The 15,074-nt window shown below is 36.5% G+C and overlaps 1 protein-coding gene across 7 annotated transcripts in view; it reads left to right on the forward strand.

Moving 5' to 3' along the window:
* The window catches only part of RNF111 (ring finger protein 111), a 129,772-nt gene that overhangs the window by 82,911 nt on the left and 31,787 nt on the right, over positions 1–15,074 (forward strand). For all 7 annotated transcript variants that reach the window (XM_086710812.1, XM_086710811.1, XM_086710810.1 and 4 more), the window contains 2 exons: positions 8,949–9,075; positions 12,519–12,682. In XM_086710812.1, the coding sequence (XP_086566938.1) occupies positions 8,949–9,075; positions 12,519–12,682 (291 nt within the window). The remainder of the gene's footprint in view (positions 1–8,948; positions 9,076–12,518; positions 12,683–15,074) is intronic.

Consider the following 15,074-nt stretch of genomic DNA (forward strand, 5'->3'; position numbering starts at 1 on the left):
ACAGTGTTTTAATTATAGACACTTAGGTTTTCTTGGTTATCTTTGCCTGTTTATTCTTTCCAAGTGAACTTACCTTTTTTCAATTTTTAATTAAAAAAATTTTTTTTGTAATGTGTACTTATTTTGGGGGAGAGAGAGTACGAGTGGGGGAGGGACAGAGAGAGAAGGAGACAGAATCCAAAGCAGGCTTCAGGCTCCAGGCTTCAAGCTGTCAGCCCAGAGCCTGACACAGGGCTCGAACTCAAAAACCATGAGATCATGACCTGAGCCGAAGTAGGACACTCAACCGGCTAGACCACCCAGGGGCCGCCCCCCCAAATGAATCAGAATGTTTATCTGAAGATAGTGGTAGTGGGGAGACATATAAAGGTATTGTTATTGGGATTTTATTTGTTGGCTAAATTAGAGTGAACTGACATATTTAGTATTTTGTATATTCCTTTTCAAGATTATGGCATTTCTTTTCATTTGTTGAAGTCTAGTTCTGTATCTGGCAGGGAATATTTTATAGCCTTTTTTAAATTTTATTTTTTTGGGGCGCCTGGGTGGCTTGGTTGGTTAAGCGTCCGACTTCACCTCAGGTCATGATCTCACGGTCCGTGGGTTCAAGCCCCGCGTCAGGCTCTGTGCTGACAGCTCAGAGCCTGGAGCCTGTTTCAGATTCTGTGTCTCCCTCTCTCTCTGCCCCTCCCCTGTTCATGCTCTGTCTCTCTCTGTCTCAAAACTAAATAAACGTTAAAAAAAAAAAATTTTTTTTTTTTAAATTAAAAAAAAAATTTTTATTTTTTTAGGAAAACAGCTTTATTGGGACACCTGGGTAGCTCAGTCAGTTAAGTGTCTGACTCTTGATTTTGGCTCACGTCATGATCTCATGGTTTGTGGGTTTGAGCCCTGCCCTGGGCTCTGCACTAACAGTGTGGAGCCTGTTGGGGATTGTCTCTCTCCCTCTCTTTCTGCCCTTCCCCCACTCTCATGCTCACGTGCTCACTCTCTCTCAAAATAAAACTGAAAACACAAAAACAAAACAGCTTTTTTGAGGTATAATTTACCTACCGTAAAATTCATCCATTTTAGGTATGTGATTCAATGATTTTCAGTAAATTTAGTGTTGTGCAACCATCACCACTGTGTGGTTTTACAACATTTCCATTAATTCCAAAAGATCCCGCCTGCTCGTTTGCAGTTAATCCATGTCCACCCTTCAGACCTACACAACCTAGTCTGTTGCTGTCTCTAAGACTTGCCTTTTCTGTACATTTCCTATAAATAAAATATAATATGTGATCTTTTATGTCTAGCTTTTTTCCCTAAGTGTAATGTTTTTGTGGTTCATCCATGTTGTAGCAGCTATCAGTGATTACTGTCTATTTACTATTTAGGTTTTTTTTGTATTATTCCATTAGATGGGTGTACCACATTTTGTTTACCCATTTGTCAGATGATTGACATTGAATTGTTTCTGGTATTTGGCTATTGTGAGTAATGCTATTGTGAACTTTTGGATACAAATCTTCCTGGATACGTATGTTATCATTTCTGTTAGCTAGATATCTTTGTGGATATGTATGTTTTCATTTCTATTGGCTAGATAACCAACAGAAAAATCCCAAAGAGGAGTCAGAGTTAGAGCAACAACTTCTGTAAGTTTATTACTGCAAAAGACAGCAGCAGTAGCAAAAGCAGCTAGTAACAGGAAGATGCTTTTAATATTAACTAGCACCAACATGTTGAGTACTTACGGCACTGTAATGTAGTTTATATACAGAGTATGAGTTTTAGGGACACCTGGGTGGCTCAGTCAGTTAAGCATCTGACTTTGGCTCAAGTCATGCTTTCACAATTTGTAGGTTCAAGCTAATAGCAGAGCCTGGAGTTTCCTTGGGATTCTGTGTCTCCCTCTCTCTGCCCTTCCCTTGCTTGTGCTCCTTCTCTCTTAATAAATCAATAAATAAACATTAAAAAAAAAAAGTATGAGTTTTAGAATTGAAATTAGGTTTGAATTCCGAGTGTTGCTTACTATTTCACAAGTCATTTAAACTTTCTAAGTTTCAGTTTCTTGATAGAACTAGACATACACAATATTGTATATGGCACAAAGTATGTGCCCACAAATTGGAAGCTATTCTTTTTTTCTTTAAAATGTATTTATTTATATTGAGAGAGAATATATGCACATGTGGGAGGGGCAGAGAGAGAGAGAGAGAGAGAGAGAAAGAGAGAGAGAGAGAGAGAGAGAGAAAATCCCAAGCAGGCTCCACACTGTTAGCACAGAGCCCAGTGTGGGGCTCGAACCCACAAACCACGAGATCATGACCTGAGCCGAATTCAAGAGTAGGATGCTTAACTGACTGAGCCACCCAGGCACCACCTGGAAGCTATTCTTATTATTCCAGGTACCCCTGGAAGCGTCATGCCAGACTTAAGACAGAGGAACCAGGGTAACCAATGGTTATACTGGCTGACATTTCTTATAGATGTTGCCAAGACAATCTGTGATCTCTTGTCAGGGAATAGAAATGGTCACTGAGTTAATGAAGAACTTTGTCAGTGAAGCCATTATTTTTGTAACCATTATTACAGTACCCAACATTCTTTCCAGGCTGTTACGCATTATTTTTCTCATGATGGTTTTTTCTTCCCCTCATGATGTTTTAAAAGGTACAAACAACATAAGTAATTTTAAAAGAAATGGTTAAAATCACCTATAGTCTCACCACTCTAATGTCTTAGCTGTACTCAAGTTTCTTGTCCTTTAATATTTCTAAATGTAAGAGTCAGTGTGAAAATAAAAATGGTCCAATAAGAAATGACCAGGTTTTCTTTTAAGCAATATTGAGGTTTAACTTCATACTTTTAGGTTCCTATTTCCTTTAAATTTGGTTTCAAATAATTGTCATTCTAGAAAAAAACACTAGGTTATAGATGCCAAAATCTTGCTTATTGTGATTATTATTTAGTTATATGTATTATGTTCAAGTTATGCTTGTAAAGTTCCTTTTTAGAAAAATATTTAAGCAAGAGAGTAAGACTATCAGTTAACTTATATAGCCTTTAGTTACAGAATCTGTGTTCATAAAAAATTATATAAATTGAATTTTAATGCATTAGCAAAGCTATCTTTGTGTCACTTATCACTGGAACTTCAAAATGTTACATTTATGTTAGGTTTTGCCTAATTGCGTATAAGGTGTTTATAATCTTTGTTTTTTTTTTTTTTTATAGGTTTTTAAGTTAGTTTCATGTGTGCAATACGTGGAGAGAAACCAGTAATAAAGCTTATATGCAGGTGTAGCTTTTTTCCCTATAGAATGGTAATGTCCAGTTGGTGGGTTAAAATAAGGGAAGTGTTAAGAATCTATGATGTTTTATTAATATATATAATGCTTTTAGTTTTAAATATAAAATTCCCTTTGTACTCCTGCCTTAAGCCATGTCATGTGGTTGATTATGAAGGAGGAATTGGAAAAGTAATTTGGAAATTGAATATAGGATATTATTTTAAATAGCCACTCAAGTGCTATTTTTTTTTCTTTACCTATAAGATAGACATAGGCTATTAAAAAAATACATTCTACCTCAATATGTCTAGGTGTATAATCTTTGGAACTTAGAAACTACTTCTGAAGTAACTTTCTCCAAATCAGACCATCGTTCATTGACTGATTAGCTGGTGCCTGCTCTCTTCTCCTCTTTGAAGTATCAGAGAGTACATTGTAGATCTTTGTCATGGGCTTGTACCTCTTCTAGATACTGTCCAGTTTTTGAAATAGTGCATATGTTTGATAATGTACAGCTGTATTAGAGGTGAAATTCAACGTTTCCAAGGAATGGCACCTTGGGTGAAGGAATAGACTCATAAACCCCACAATGAAAGAAATTGAACGTTTGTTGTCTTTGTGTTAATAAGCAAGAGTTCGCTAAAAGTTGGGTAAAAATAAATATACAGTATCAATGGTATACCTACATACTAGGAGAAAAGAACAATAAAGGGAACTGGGGTGCCTGGGTGTCAGAGTCAGTTAAGCATCTGACTCTTGATTTCTACTCAGGTCACTATCTCATAGTTTGTGAATTTGAGCCTGGACTCAGGGGTTCTGTGCTGACAGTGTGGAGCCTGCTTGGAATTTTCTCTCGCTCTCTCTCTCCCTCCCTCCTTCCCTCCCTCCACCCCTTCCCCTCTCCCTCCATTCCTCTTTCTCACTCCCTTTCTCTCTGTCCCCCTCTCTCCCTCCCCCTCCCCTTCTCCTTCCCCCTTTCCCTCCCTCCTCCTCTCTCTCTCTGCCCCTCCCCAGCTCCTGCGTGCTTGTTTGCCCACGCGTGCGCTCTCTCTTTCTCTCTCTCTCAAGATTAAATAAATTTAAAGAAAAAGAATAAAGAGAGCTCATTTACAAGAGAAACAAAGTCTCTAAGAATAATCTTTTTCAAATTTTCTTTAATGTTTGTTTATTTTTGAGAGACAGAGCACAAGGTGGGAAGGGGCAGAGAGAGCGAGGGAGACACAGAATCTGAAGGAGGCTCCAGGCTCTGAGCTGTCAGCACAGAACCCAACACGGGGCTCGAACTCATGAGTTGTGAGATCATGACCTGAGCTGAAATTGGATGCTTAACCAACTGAGCCACCCAGGCACCCCTCTAAGAATAATCTTAATAGGAGTGTATTTGACCTCTGTGAAGAAAATTATATAGCATTTGTTAGCATTATAATAAAGTAAACCCTACAAGTTTCCTAGAGATTTATAAAAGATGGTATTGGTAGATGGCAAGATATATTCTTGGATGAAAAAATATATTATAGAGATGTCAGGGCTTCATTGGTGTTATTTAATGCCAAATCAGTCCAAATCTCAGGAATTTTCTTTTAGCCTTGATTTTATAATCCTGAAGAATTAAGAAAACCTGAGTCTACTTAGGTATCAAAATAGAATTATTCTAGTCTTTTCAACAAATGTTATTTGGCCATTTGTAGGTCCACATGCAAAAGAGATTAATTAATTAGACCTTTTATGTCATGTCAAGCACAAAAATTAACATAGAATTAATGTAAGATCTAAACTATACAACTTCTAGAAGAAATATAAGAGAAATTCTCAGTGACTTTCTGTTAGGCAGAGATTTCTTAAATATGTCACCAAAAGCATCATGCATAAAAGAAATTGCTAATTTGGATTTCATCAGAATTAAAGACTTAAAAAATTGTTTTAATGTTTATTTATATTTGAGAGAGACACATAATGTGAGTGGGGGAGGGGCGGGGAGGCAGAATCTGAAGCAGGTTCCAGCTTCCAAGCTGTCAGCACAGAGCCCGATATGGGGCTCGAACTCACGAACTGTGCGATCATGATTTGAGCCAAAGTTGGACGCTTAACCAACTGAGCCACCCAGGTACCCCGAGAATTAAAGACTTAAAAAAAAATTTTTTTTTCAACGTTAATTCCTTTTTTTGAGAGACAGAGGCAGAGCATGAGTTGGGGAGGGGCAGAGAGAGAAGGAGACACAATCTGAAGTAGGCTCCAGGCTCTGAGCTGTCCGCACCGAGCCTGATGTGGGGCTTGAACCCACGAACTGTGAGATCATGACCTGAGCTGAAGTCCAGCGCTTAACCAACTGAGCCACCCAGGCGCCCCGAGAATTAAAGACTTTTATGCTTCAAAAGATACTGGGGAAAAAATGAAGTCATGCTACCATCTGGGAGAAAATATTTACAAATAATGTATCTATAAAAGACTTGTATTACAAATATATAAAGAACTGTTACAACTCAACAATAAGACCAAGGTCCAAGTTAAACATGGACAAAAGAGCTGAACACTTCATTAAAGTGACTAATAATAAGCACTTGAATAAAATGCTCAACATCAGAAATGAAAATTAATGAGATATCACTATACATCCACTAGACTAGCTATAATAAAAGACAATAATAATGATTGGTGAGAATGTGGAGAAACTGGAGCCCTCGATTTCCTGGTGGGAATGATTTGTCAGTTCCTTAAAAAGTTACACATAAATTTATCATAGTACCCAGAAATTACATTTGAAAGTATTTACCCAAGAGAAATGAAAGTATATATGCAAAAACTTAACAGATTCATGTTTATACCAACTTTATTTGTAATAGCCAAAAGTGAGAAAAATCTAGAGTCCATCAACAAAAATATGGATAAACAAATTGTGGTATATTCACACGAAAGGACACCACTCAACCATAAAAGGAAATGAACTATTGATACACAGAACTACATGAATAAATATAAAAATAATACACTGAATGAAAAAAGCCAGACACAAAAGTATATGTAATGTATGATTCCATATTTAGATAGAACTCTTGAAAATACAAACCAAACCATAATGACAAAATGCAGGTCAGTTGTGGGAGTGTATCATGGACATGGAGGGATGATGATTTGACTGTAACAGGGCATACAGAATCTTTTTAGGGTATTGGAAATGTTCTAAAATTGGATTGAGGTGATGGTTATGCTCTGTAAATTTACTGACATCAGTGAAGTATACGCTTAAAATGGGTGAAATTTTTAGCTCTCAGTCTTCTTATGGGGAAATTCTTTTCAAAAACATGACATGTAAACTCTTGGCAGAGCTTGATGTAGATAGGTAATAGTAATGAAGAGAGACGAAAGTTTTTAAAAAGATTAAAGAAAAAAAAAAAAAGACCGTGCCACATTTATGAAAAATACAGCAAGGGAAGAAATGGAACGGGACTAGTGTGTGTGTGTGTGTGTGTGTGTGTAACCATCTTAACCATTAAAAACTTTTTTTTTTTTTTATTTTAGAGAGAGAGCACGCAAGTAGGGGAGAGGGGGGCAGAGGGAAAGAGAATCTTAAGCAGACTCCATGCTTAGTGTGGAGCCCAATATGGGGCTCAATCCCACAACCCTATGATCATGACCTGAGCCAAAATCAAGAGTTGGATGCTCAACTGACTGAGCCACCCAGGCGCCCCTCCTTCTTAACCATTTTTAAGTGTACATTTAAGTAGTAGTAAGTATATCCACATTGTTGTGAAACATAATCTCCAGAACTTTTCCTCTTGCAGTCTGAAACTCTATACTCCTTAACTCCCTTTTCCCCTCTCCCTTAAGCCCTGGTGACCACCACTTTACTTTATTAATTTGTCTGCTTTAGTTCCACACATAAGTAGAATTAATACAATATTTTAAAATTTTTTGTAACTGGGTTATTTCACTTAGCATAATGTCCTGAAGATTTGTTCTTGTTGTAGCATATGATAGTTTGTTCCTTTTAAAGGCTGAATAATACTCCATTGTATGCATATACAGTATTTTGTTCATCCATTCACCCATTGATGGACGTTTAGGTTGTTTTCACCTTTTGGCTGTGAGCTTGGGTGTGCAAGTATCTCCTTGAGACAAAATGTGAATTTTATTTTTATCCTTTTTTTTATTCACATATTTTTAAATATTTTATTTTTTTAATTTTATTTTAGAGAACGAGAGAGAGAGAGAGAGAGAGAGGTAGCCAGGGAGAGGGACAGAGGGAGAGAGAGAATCTTAAGCAGGCTCCATGCTCAGCGCAGAGCCCAGTGCGGGGCTTGATCCCACAATCCTAGGATCATGACCTGAGCCGAAATCAAGTATAGGATGCTCAACCAACTGAACCACCCAGGCAGCCCAAAATGTGAATTTTAAAGTATGAAAGTCATATCTTAGAAGCTGTTAAAAAAAAAAAAAAAACCAGCATTACCCTGACATAAGAATCTTTGTCAAAGGGGATGAATAGATGGCATTAAAATATAACCTAAAACACGTAAGAAGATTTAAGATAGGTATCAAAATGTAATAGAGGAAAATGAATTTTTCAGTAAATGGTTGGGGATAGCTAATTACCCATGGAGAGTGAGTGCCAGATTCTATTTATAATCTTATCTAATACCATAAACAAAAATTAGTTCTAGATGAAGTCAATAATTAAGGAAACACATTGAACAAACTATAGATGTATCTGTCCTCCAAATAAGGATGCACTTTACAAACTTAGAGCAATTTAGAAAAGAACTACAAAAGAAACGACAGATTTCATAATTTAAAACCAAAGAGCTGGGGTGCCTAATGGCTCAGTCAGTTAAGTGGCCAACTCTTGATTTCAGCTCAGGTCATGATTTCATGGTTCGTGAGTTCAAGCCCCTGCACCAGGCTCTGTACTCACAGCATGGAGTCTGCTTTGGATCTTGTGTCTCCCTCTTTCTGCCCCTCCCCTGCGCTCTCTCTCAAAAATAAATAAACATTAGAAAAAAATTTCTTTAAGTTAAAAAAAAAAGCTGCTTTGTATTTCTTAAAAGAATACCATATCTCATAAATAAAATCTGTCTTGGGTAAAATTAACAGCAAATATACTATCTTTATTTTAGATATTAAAGAGTTATAGAATGTGAATATCTTATATAAGATCTTAATACCTTTAGATATTACAGGATTAATATTTCTATATAAGATCATACAAATTAATATGGAAACCACTGGGGTGCCTGGGTGGCTCATTCGGTTAAGTGTCCGACTTTGCCTCAGGTCATGATCTCACAGTTCATGGGTTCGAGCCCCACATTGGGCTCTGTGCTGATAGCTCAGAGCCTGGAGCCTGCTTCGGATTCTGTGTCTCCCTCTCTCTTTGCCCCTCCCCAGCTCACACTCTGTCGTCTCTCCCTCTCTCAAAGATAAATAAACATTAAAAAAAAATTAAAATATATGGAAACCACTAAAAGTTGTAAAGAACAAATCATAAAAGGAAATAAACATGAAGATGCACAGATTAAGAGAGTAAGTACTGTTTTCACTATGTATGTTTAGCTCTGGTCTTTAAAAAAATTTTCTTTTGACAGGTAGGATTTTTACTTTTATAATGAATTTCATAGCCTTCAAAGTAAAAGTTTTTGTCTGTTAGTTTAAAACATTTTTCCTTTTTGTTTCCAGGAAGTATTGATGAAGATGTTGTGGTGATAGAAGCTTCCTCCACTCCCCAGGTCACTGCCAATGAAGAAATTAATGTTACCTCAACTGACAGTGAGGTGGAGATTGTAACAGTTGGAGAAAGCTATCGGTATGATTTTAATTCCTGTTTGCAGATGTGAAGTTTTAAATGTAAATATTTAAACATTTGTGCTGCAGATACTTGGATTCTTTTACCCTTTTTTTTTTTTTTTTTTTTTGAGACCTCATTTGAGCATAACCAGATTAGTGGTCTTCAAACCAGGTTGCATTAGATTCACCTGGGAAGATAATAAAGTAAAATTGTTCCCTGGATCATATATCCTGGACCAACAGAAAAGCACTGCAAATGTACAGTGGGAGTTAAGAGTTAATGCTACAGATAAACAGTAGTTTTACTTAGTGCTTTACAAAATTTAGTTTGTTTTATGATTCAGAGTTCATGAGCTTCTTTGAGTTTTAGATGTGAATAAAACATAAGTATTAGGAATGGTACTAAAAGTAAAAGTAGTGAAAAATATTAAGGAGTATTGATATTTATGTATTCATTTTTGTTCTAATCTATTTCAGGATTTCATTGATAGCAGTGAAATTTGTGCTATTAGGGCAATGTAGTATAAAACATATTTTTGTAATTTTTTTGGTCCTTCACTCAGTAATTTTATCTAAACCCTGAACTAAAAAATGAATGAAAATATGTCATTCCTTGATAAATAACTGGAAGTAATATTGCCCTTTTGTGAATTACTTTGACCAAAAAAAAAAAAAAGAAAGAAAAAGGAAAAAAGAAACCATAACACTATTCATTTTGTGCTTTAGATGATTACAGATATTGATACAAAAGGCAGTAAAGTGTTCCTTTATTCCATTTGATATGCCAAACTAATCTATGGATGAACCTTAATTTTTGTGTTGGGATGAATTTAGAAATGCATTTGCTCTTTGTGTTTTAATTTGTGTTATTTATTAATTTTTTTTTTTTTTTGGAAGCATGTTACAAACATACTTAGAATGTGCTTCTCCATTTGTACTTTTCCATTGGTGTACCGCTTCTAATGGCATGGAAGAGAGCACTCTGTAATGTATCTGTTTCAGTTTTAAATGATTTTCCTAGACTCAAGAAAATTGGTACTCCATGGTAGGTGCTACAGTTACCCTGTGACTGTACGTAGTGCTTGATACAATACTACTCAGTTTTTATGAGCTACAAGGATTGCTGAAATGAAGGACCTATCTTTGTGGAACTGGAGATCTTTCTTGTCATGGAGGTGCTTAATGTTCAAGCAGATGCATTTACCATAGTAATGGACCACGATCTTGAAAAAGACACACAGTGCTCATGACCCGTATTTTCCTTACTGTTACACGGGATATTAACTTTGTCACTGTTTAGCTGGCTTTTGGTCTTTCCTCTCTGAGAATGCATCCAGGGCCTCCTGGCTGGCTCAGTCAGTAGAATATGAGACTCTTGATCTCAGGGTTGTGGATTCAGGCTCCATGTTGGGTGTAGAGTTTGCTTAAAAACAAGATCTTTAAAAAGAGAGAGAGCAAGAATGCATCTGTGTTTCAGATTCTTTAATTTTAGGATTTGACAGTTGTCACTAATCATAGGGACCACTAAGGCCTCTGTGAAAACCATTCCTTATACATCAGGTTTTTAGTATAATATTTGAAGGTTTCATGAACTGCAAAGTGGACCTGGAACTTTAATGCGTTCATTAAGAGCCTCCCAGAAATAATAGACTATTTAGTCTCATTACAGTCTCTTGGTTTCTCAAGAATTTTAAATTGTGATCTCTCTTTTCATCCAAAACCATTTCATCCTGAGACATTTGTTTACTATCATGCCTTGATCTCCACAATTCTTGCTGGAATGCAGCGTCTTTTTTTGCTTTGTCTCCGGAATTCACCTTTATACTCCTGGTTACTTGAGAATTTCATTTTATAATTAGAGCTTCTTTCTAAATTCTTGGGCTCTACAATTCATTTTCAGCCCCGGTTCTTTTCTGAGTGGTCAAGCCTACATCCCTGATGACTATATATTAACGGATCTGGTTCACCCTTTCCATACAAGCTGACAATAAGCTTCTTTTTTTTTTCTTAAAGATAATTTTTTTTTAAATAATCTCTATACCCAATGTAGGACTTGAACTCACAACCCCAATATCAAGAGTTTCATATTCTTCCAAATGAGCCAGCTAGGTGCCCCTGACAATAATCTTTAAGCAGTTTTTACATTCAGTTTGGGCAAAAGGAAAAAAATCAACTCATAAGCCCCACCTTTTTAAAACACTTATTTTTCTCCTGAATCTTGAATAATATCCTTCTGAACCCTCAGTTCAGACTATTATAGTGAATCCTTGAGGTTTTTTTTTAATACTTAGAGATAATTTAGTGGAATACAACACGATGCACATAATAAAAGATGATATCAGTGTTAGGTGTTGAGGGTTTGTGGTTACATGCTTTAAAAGCAAAAAGTGGGGGTGCCTGGGTAGCTTAGTCGGTTAAGCATCCAACTTTGGCTCAAGTCATGATCTCACAGTTTGTGGATTCGAGCCCCGTGTTGGGCTCTGTGTTGACACCTCAGAGCCTGGAGCCTGCTTCAGATTCTGTCTCCCTCTCTTTCTCTGCCCCTCCCCTGCTTGTGCTCTCTCTGTCTCTCTCTTTCTCAAAAACAAACAAAGCATAAAGTGGCTCAAACAAGTGATGTTTCTTATGACTACCAAACTAGTAAACTAGCTGTAACTATCTTTACCTGTCCTAATCCCAGAAAATCTCTGGTGCCTTGAATCTTTAAAAAAAATTTTTTTTTCAAATGTTTATTTACTTTTGAGACAGAGACAGAGCATGAGTGGGACAGAGGCAGACAGAGAGGGAGACACAGAATCTGAAGTAGGTTCTAATCTCTGAGCTGTCAGCACAAGGCCCGACATGGGTCTTGAACCCACAAACCGTGAGAACATGACCTGAGCTGAAGTTGGATACTTCACCAACTAAGCCACCTAGGTGCCCCACCTTGAATCTTTTTTAGGACAATACCGGAAACTTATCTTGGTTTAGGACTCTCAAAGCCATGTTTTGCAAATTCAGTCTGGATTCAACATACAAGATTGTGTGGGTGTTATTTAATGTTTAACATATTGATGTTTTTGTTACTTTACCTGTGGTGAATAATTTCAGGTATTAAATAAAATGTAAATACTGGATTACAACCCGGTGAGTATTCAAAATAACCATTGAAAAGAGAGCAGCATTCTTGAAACAGAATCCTGTATTTTATACCAGTGATTGGTCTCACATATCATTTCACATATTCTCAGGTCAGTTGGTTGGTGAACATTTGTTGAACATTTCATTCAGCAAATGTTTTATTGAATGCCAGGCATTGTGCTAGTCATAATTTTTAATTCTATTACCATTATTTCCTTGGAGAAGAAACTTTACAACTTGAACTTCACAACATGTTTTGTAAGAAAGGCTTATGATTTCTTAAGAACTAAAATTCTTGTTCTTTTTTTTATGTTTACTAATTTAATATTGATGTCATTTAAGGTCTCGTTCAACTCTTGGACACTCCAGATCTCATTGGAGCCAAGGTTCAAATTCTCATACAAGTCGGCCACAGGAGCCACGGAACCGCAGTAGGATCTCTACTGTTATTCAACCCTTGAGGCAAAATGCAGCAGAAGTTGTGGACCTTACTGTTGATGAAGATGGTAGGTTGGATTAGTAACAGTGTAGAATTAAGAAGAGAACTGATAAAATCAGATACCTTTGAAGCTCCTAAAATGAAACTCCTGCCACTTCCTGTTAATATTATTAAACTACTGGAAAGTTTTTGGATATTCTAATCTTATTTTTCACTTGATATAATTACCTCAGTTTATGAATTGTGCCTAAAATTGTTTCATTGTTGTTGCTCAGTAGTTATTTTCTTAGGAAAAAACTATTTTTACAGGTGGTAGCTTGAGCCTACCCTCAGACTTACCTATTACTTTAATTTATAATATTATTGTCATGCTTTAACTTTGCTATGAAAAATAGAAGTGACAGGGATGCCTGGGTGGCTCAGTCGGTTAAGTGTCCAACTTTGGCTCAGGTCATGATCTCGCGATTCATGGGTTCGAGCCCCACGTCGGCCTCTGTGCTTATAGCTCAGAGCCTGGAACTTGCTTCAGATTCTGTGTCTTTGTCTCTCTCTGCCCATCCCCTGATTGCATGCTCTTTCTCTCTCAAAAATAAATAAACATTAAAAAAAGAAAAATAGAAATGACACTTTTTAAATACAACAGAAAAGCAACATAACTTGAATTTACGTGGTTAATACTGGTTATTTGAAATGTCAGAATTGCTTTAAAAATTATGTTATCCTCTAATATTACCAGTACCTTTGTGCTGCTTGGCTGTGGTGTTTTCTTTCGGCTTGCAACTGCATCCAAGTAACTAAAAAAAGAAAGCTAGAATTGGAAAACAGGTGAAGGAAAGTGGTAGCATGTATGAATATATGAATATTTAGGTGTAGATTTTCCCACATAAGTGAAAATTACCCTAAGATAGTAGTTAGTTACATCTTAGAAGGAATTGGTCAGTCATAATTTCCTTAGAGGAAGATGATAAGCCTTATATGAATTTGTTAGCTTTAAATTGGAGGAAGGATACATAAGATAGGTAGGAAGAAAGGCCTGGTACAATCAGCTGTTGTATGGATTGTTTGCAGCTTGGGTGATCAAAGCTTTCAGTGTATGACTACTTTGAATTAAGATGTTTATGAAGAGGTAATTTACTCCTATTATCTGCATTTCATTGAACCATGTCTCAGCTTTTATTTTGAAGTGCCATAAATTATCTGTAAGACAGTGATTAATATATTAGGGATTCATTTAAGATTACTCAAAGTTAATTAAATTAGGATTACTATGTTGGAAACTCTGTGTGTTTTCCCTGTGATGTCTGCCAGCCAGTAAATAGGAAAAGGTGATAGAGTAGTCTTTTAACCCATTGGAATTAGTTCGACCAGAAGACTTTCACTAGGTTATAAGTATTCCAGTGATCATTAGATGCCTTCTTCTCCCTACTAGTTTCTCTCATTGGAAGACATCTATCTTATTAAAAGTAAGTCCAAAATATTAAGTATATCAGTTAGACCAATGGTTCTTAAGTGCTGACCATTTTGTGCCCCTGAAGATATTTGGCAATATCTGCAGACATTTTTGGTTCTTACACTTGGGGAAGAGTACTGCTAATGTCTAATGGGTTGAGGCCCAGGATGCCACTAAACATCCTAAAAGGCAGAGGACAGCCGTGCTGGTACCGACTCCCATCTCTAGCAAAAAATTACCCAGCCCAAACTGTCAATACTGCTAAGGTCAAAATGTTAAATACCATTTGCCAATAAACAGAGGTTCCTTCCTCCCCTTTTTATGTTTAAGTAAATATATTTGTTTATGCATCCAGAGTACAGTGTCCCATGTAGATCAGCAGGCACTATTTGTGTTTCAGGAATCCACTCAGCACACTGCATTGTATAGAATAGTTTATCCTCTCATTCTGTATCACATTAAGAGAGTCCCTTCTCAGATCTAATTGTTCTGACTGTGCTTTGGACAGACTTATTTTCCCTTTTAAACAACTGTTTTCAGTCTGAAATATAACTTGTACATAAGTTAAGGTCTGCCTGATCAAAAAGAATGAAATCTTGCCATTTGCAACTACATGGATAGAACTAGAGGGTATTAGCTAAGTGAAATTAGAGACAAACATCGTATGACTTCACTCATATGAGGACTTTAAGATACAAAACAGATGAACATAAGGGAAGGGAAGCAAAAATAAAAACGGGGGCGGGGGACAAAACATAAGAGACTCTTAAATATGGAGAACAAACAGAGGGTTACTGGAGGGGTTGTGGGAGGGGGTATGTGCTAAACAGGGAAGGGGCATTAAGGAATCTACTCCTGAAATCATTGTTGCACATATGCTAACTAACTTGGATGTATATTTAAAAAATAAATTTGAAAAAAAAGAAAAATCTGCCTGAAATTTCTTTTACTTTCTACAAAAATTTTACTTTTGTTAGAAAGCTCTGATGATTATCAATATTTGCAAACA

The sequence above is a fragment of the Puma concolor genome, chromosome B3 (assembly GCF_028749965.1).
Source record: "Puma concolor isolate L17-30 chromosome B3, mPumCon1.1.hap2, whole genome shotgun sequence".
Lineage (NCBI taxonomy): Eukaryota > Metazoa > Chordata > Mammalia > Carnivora > Felidae > Puma > Puma concolor.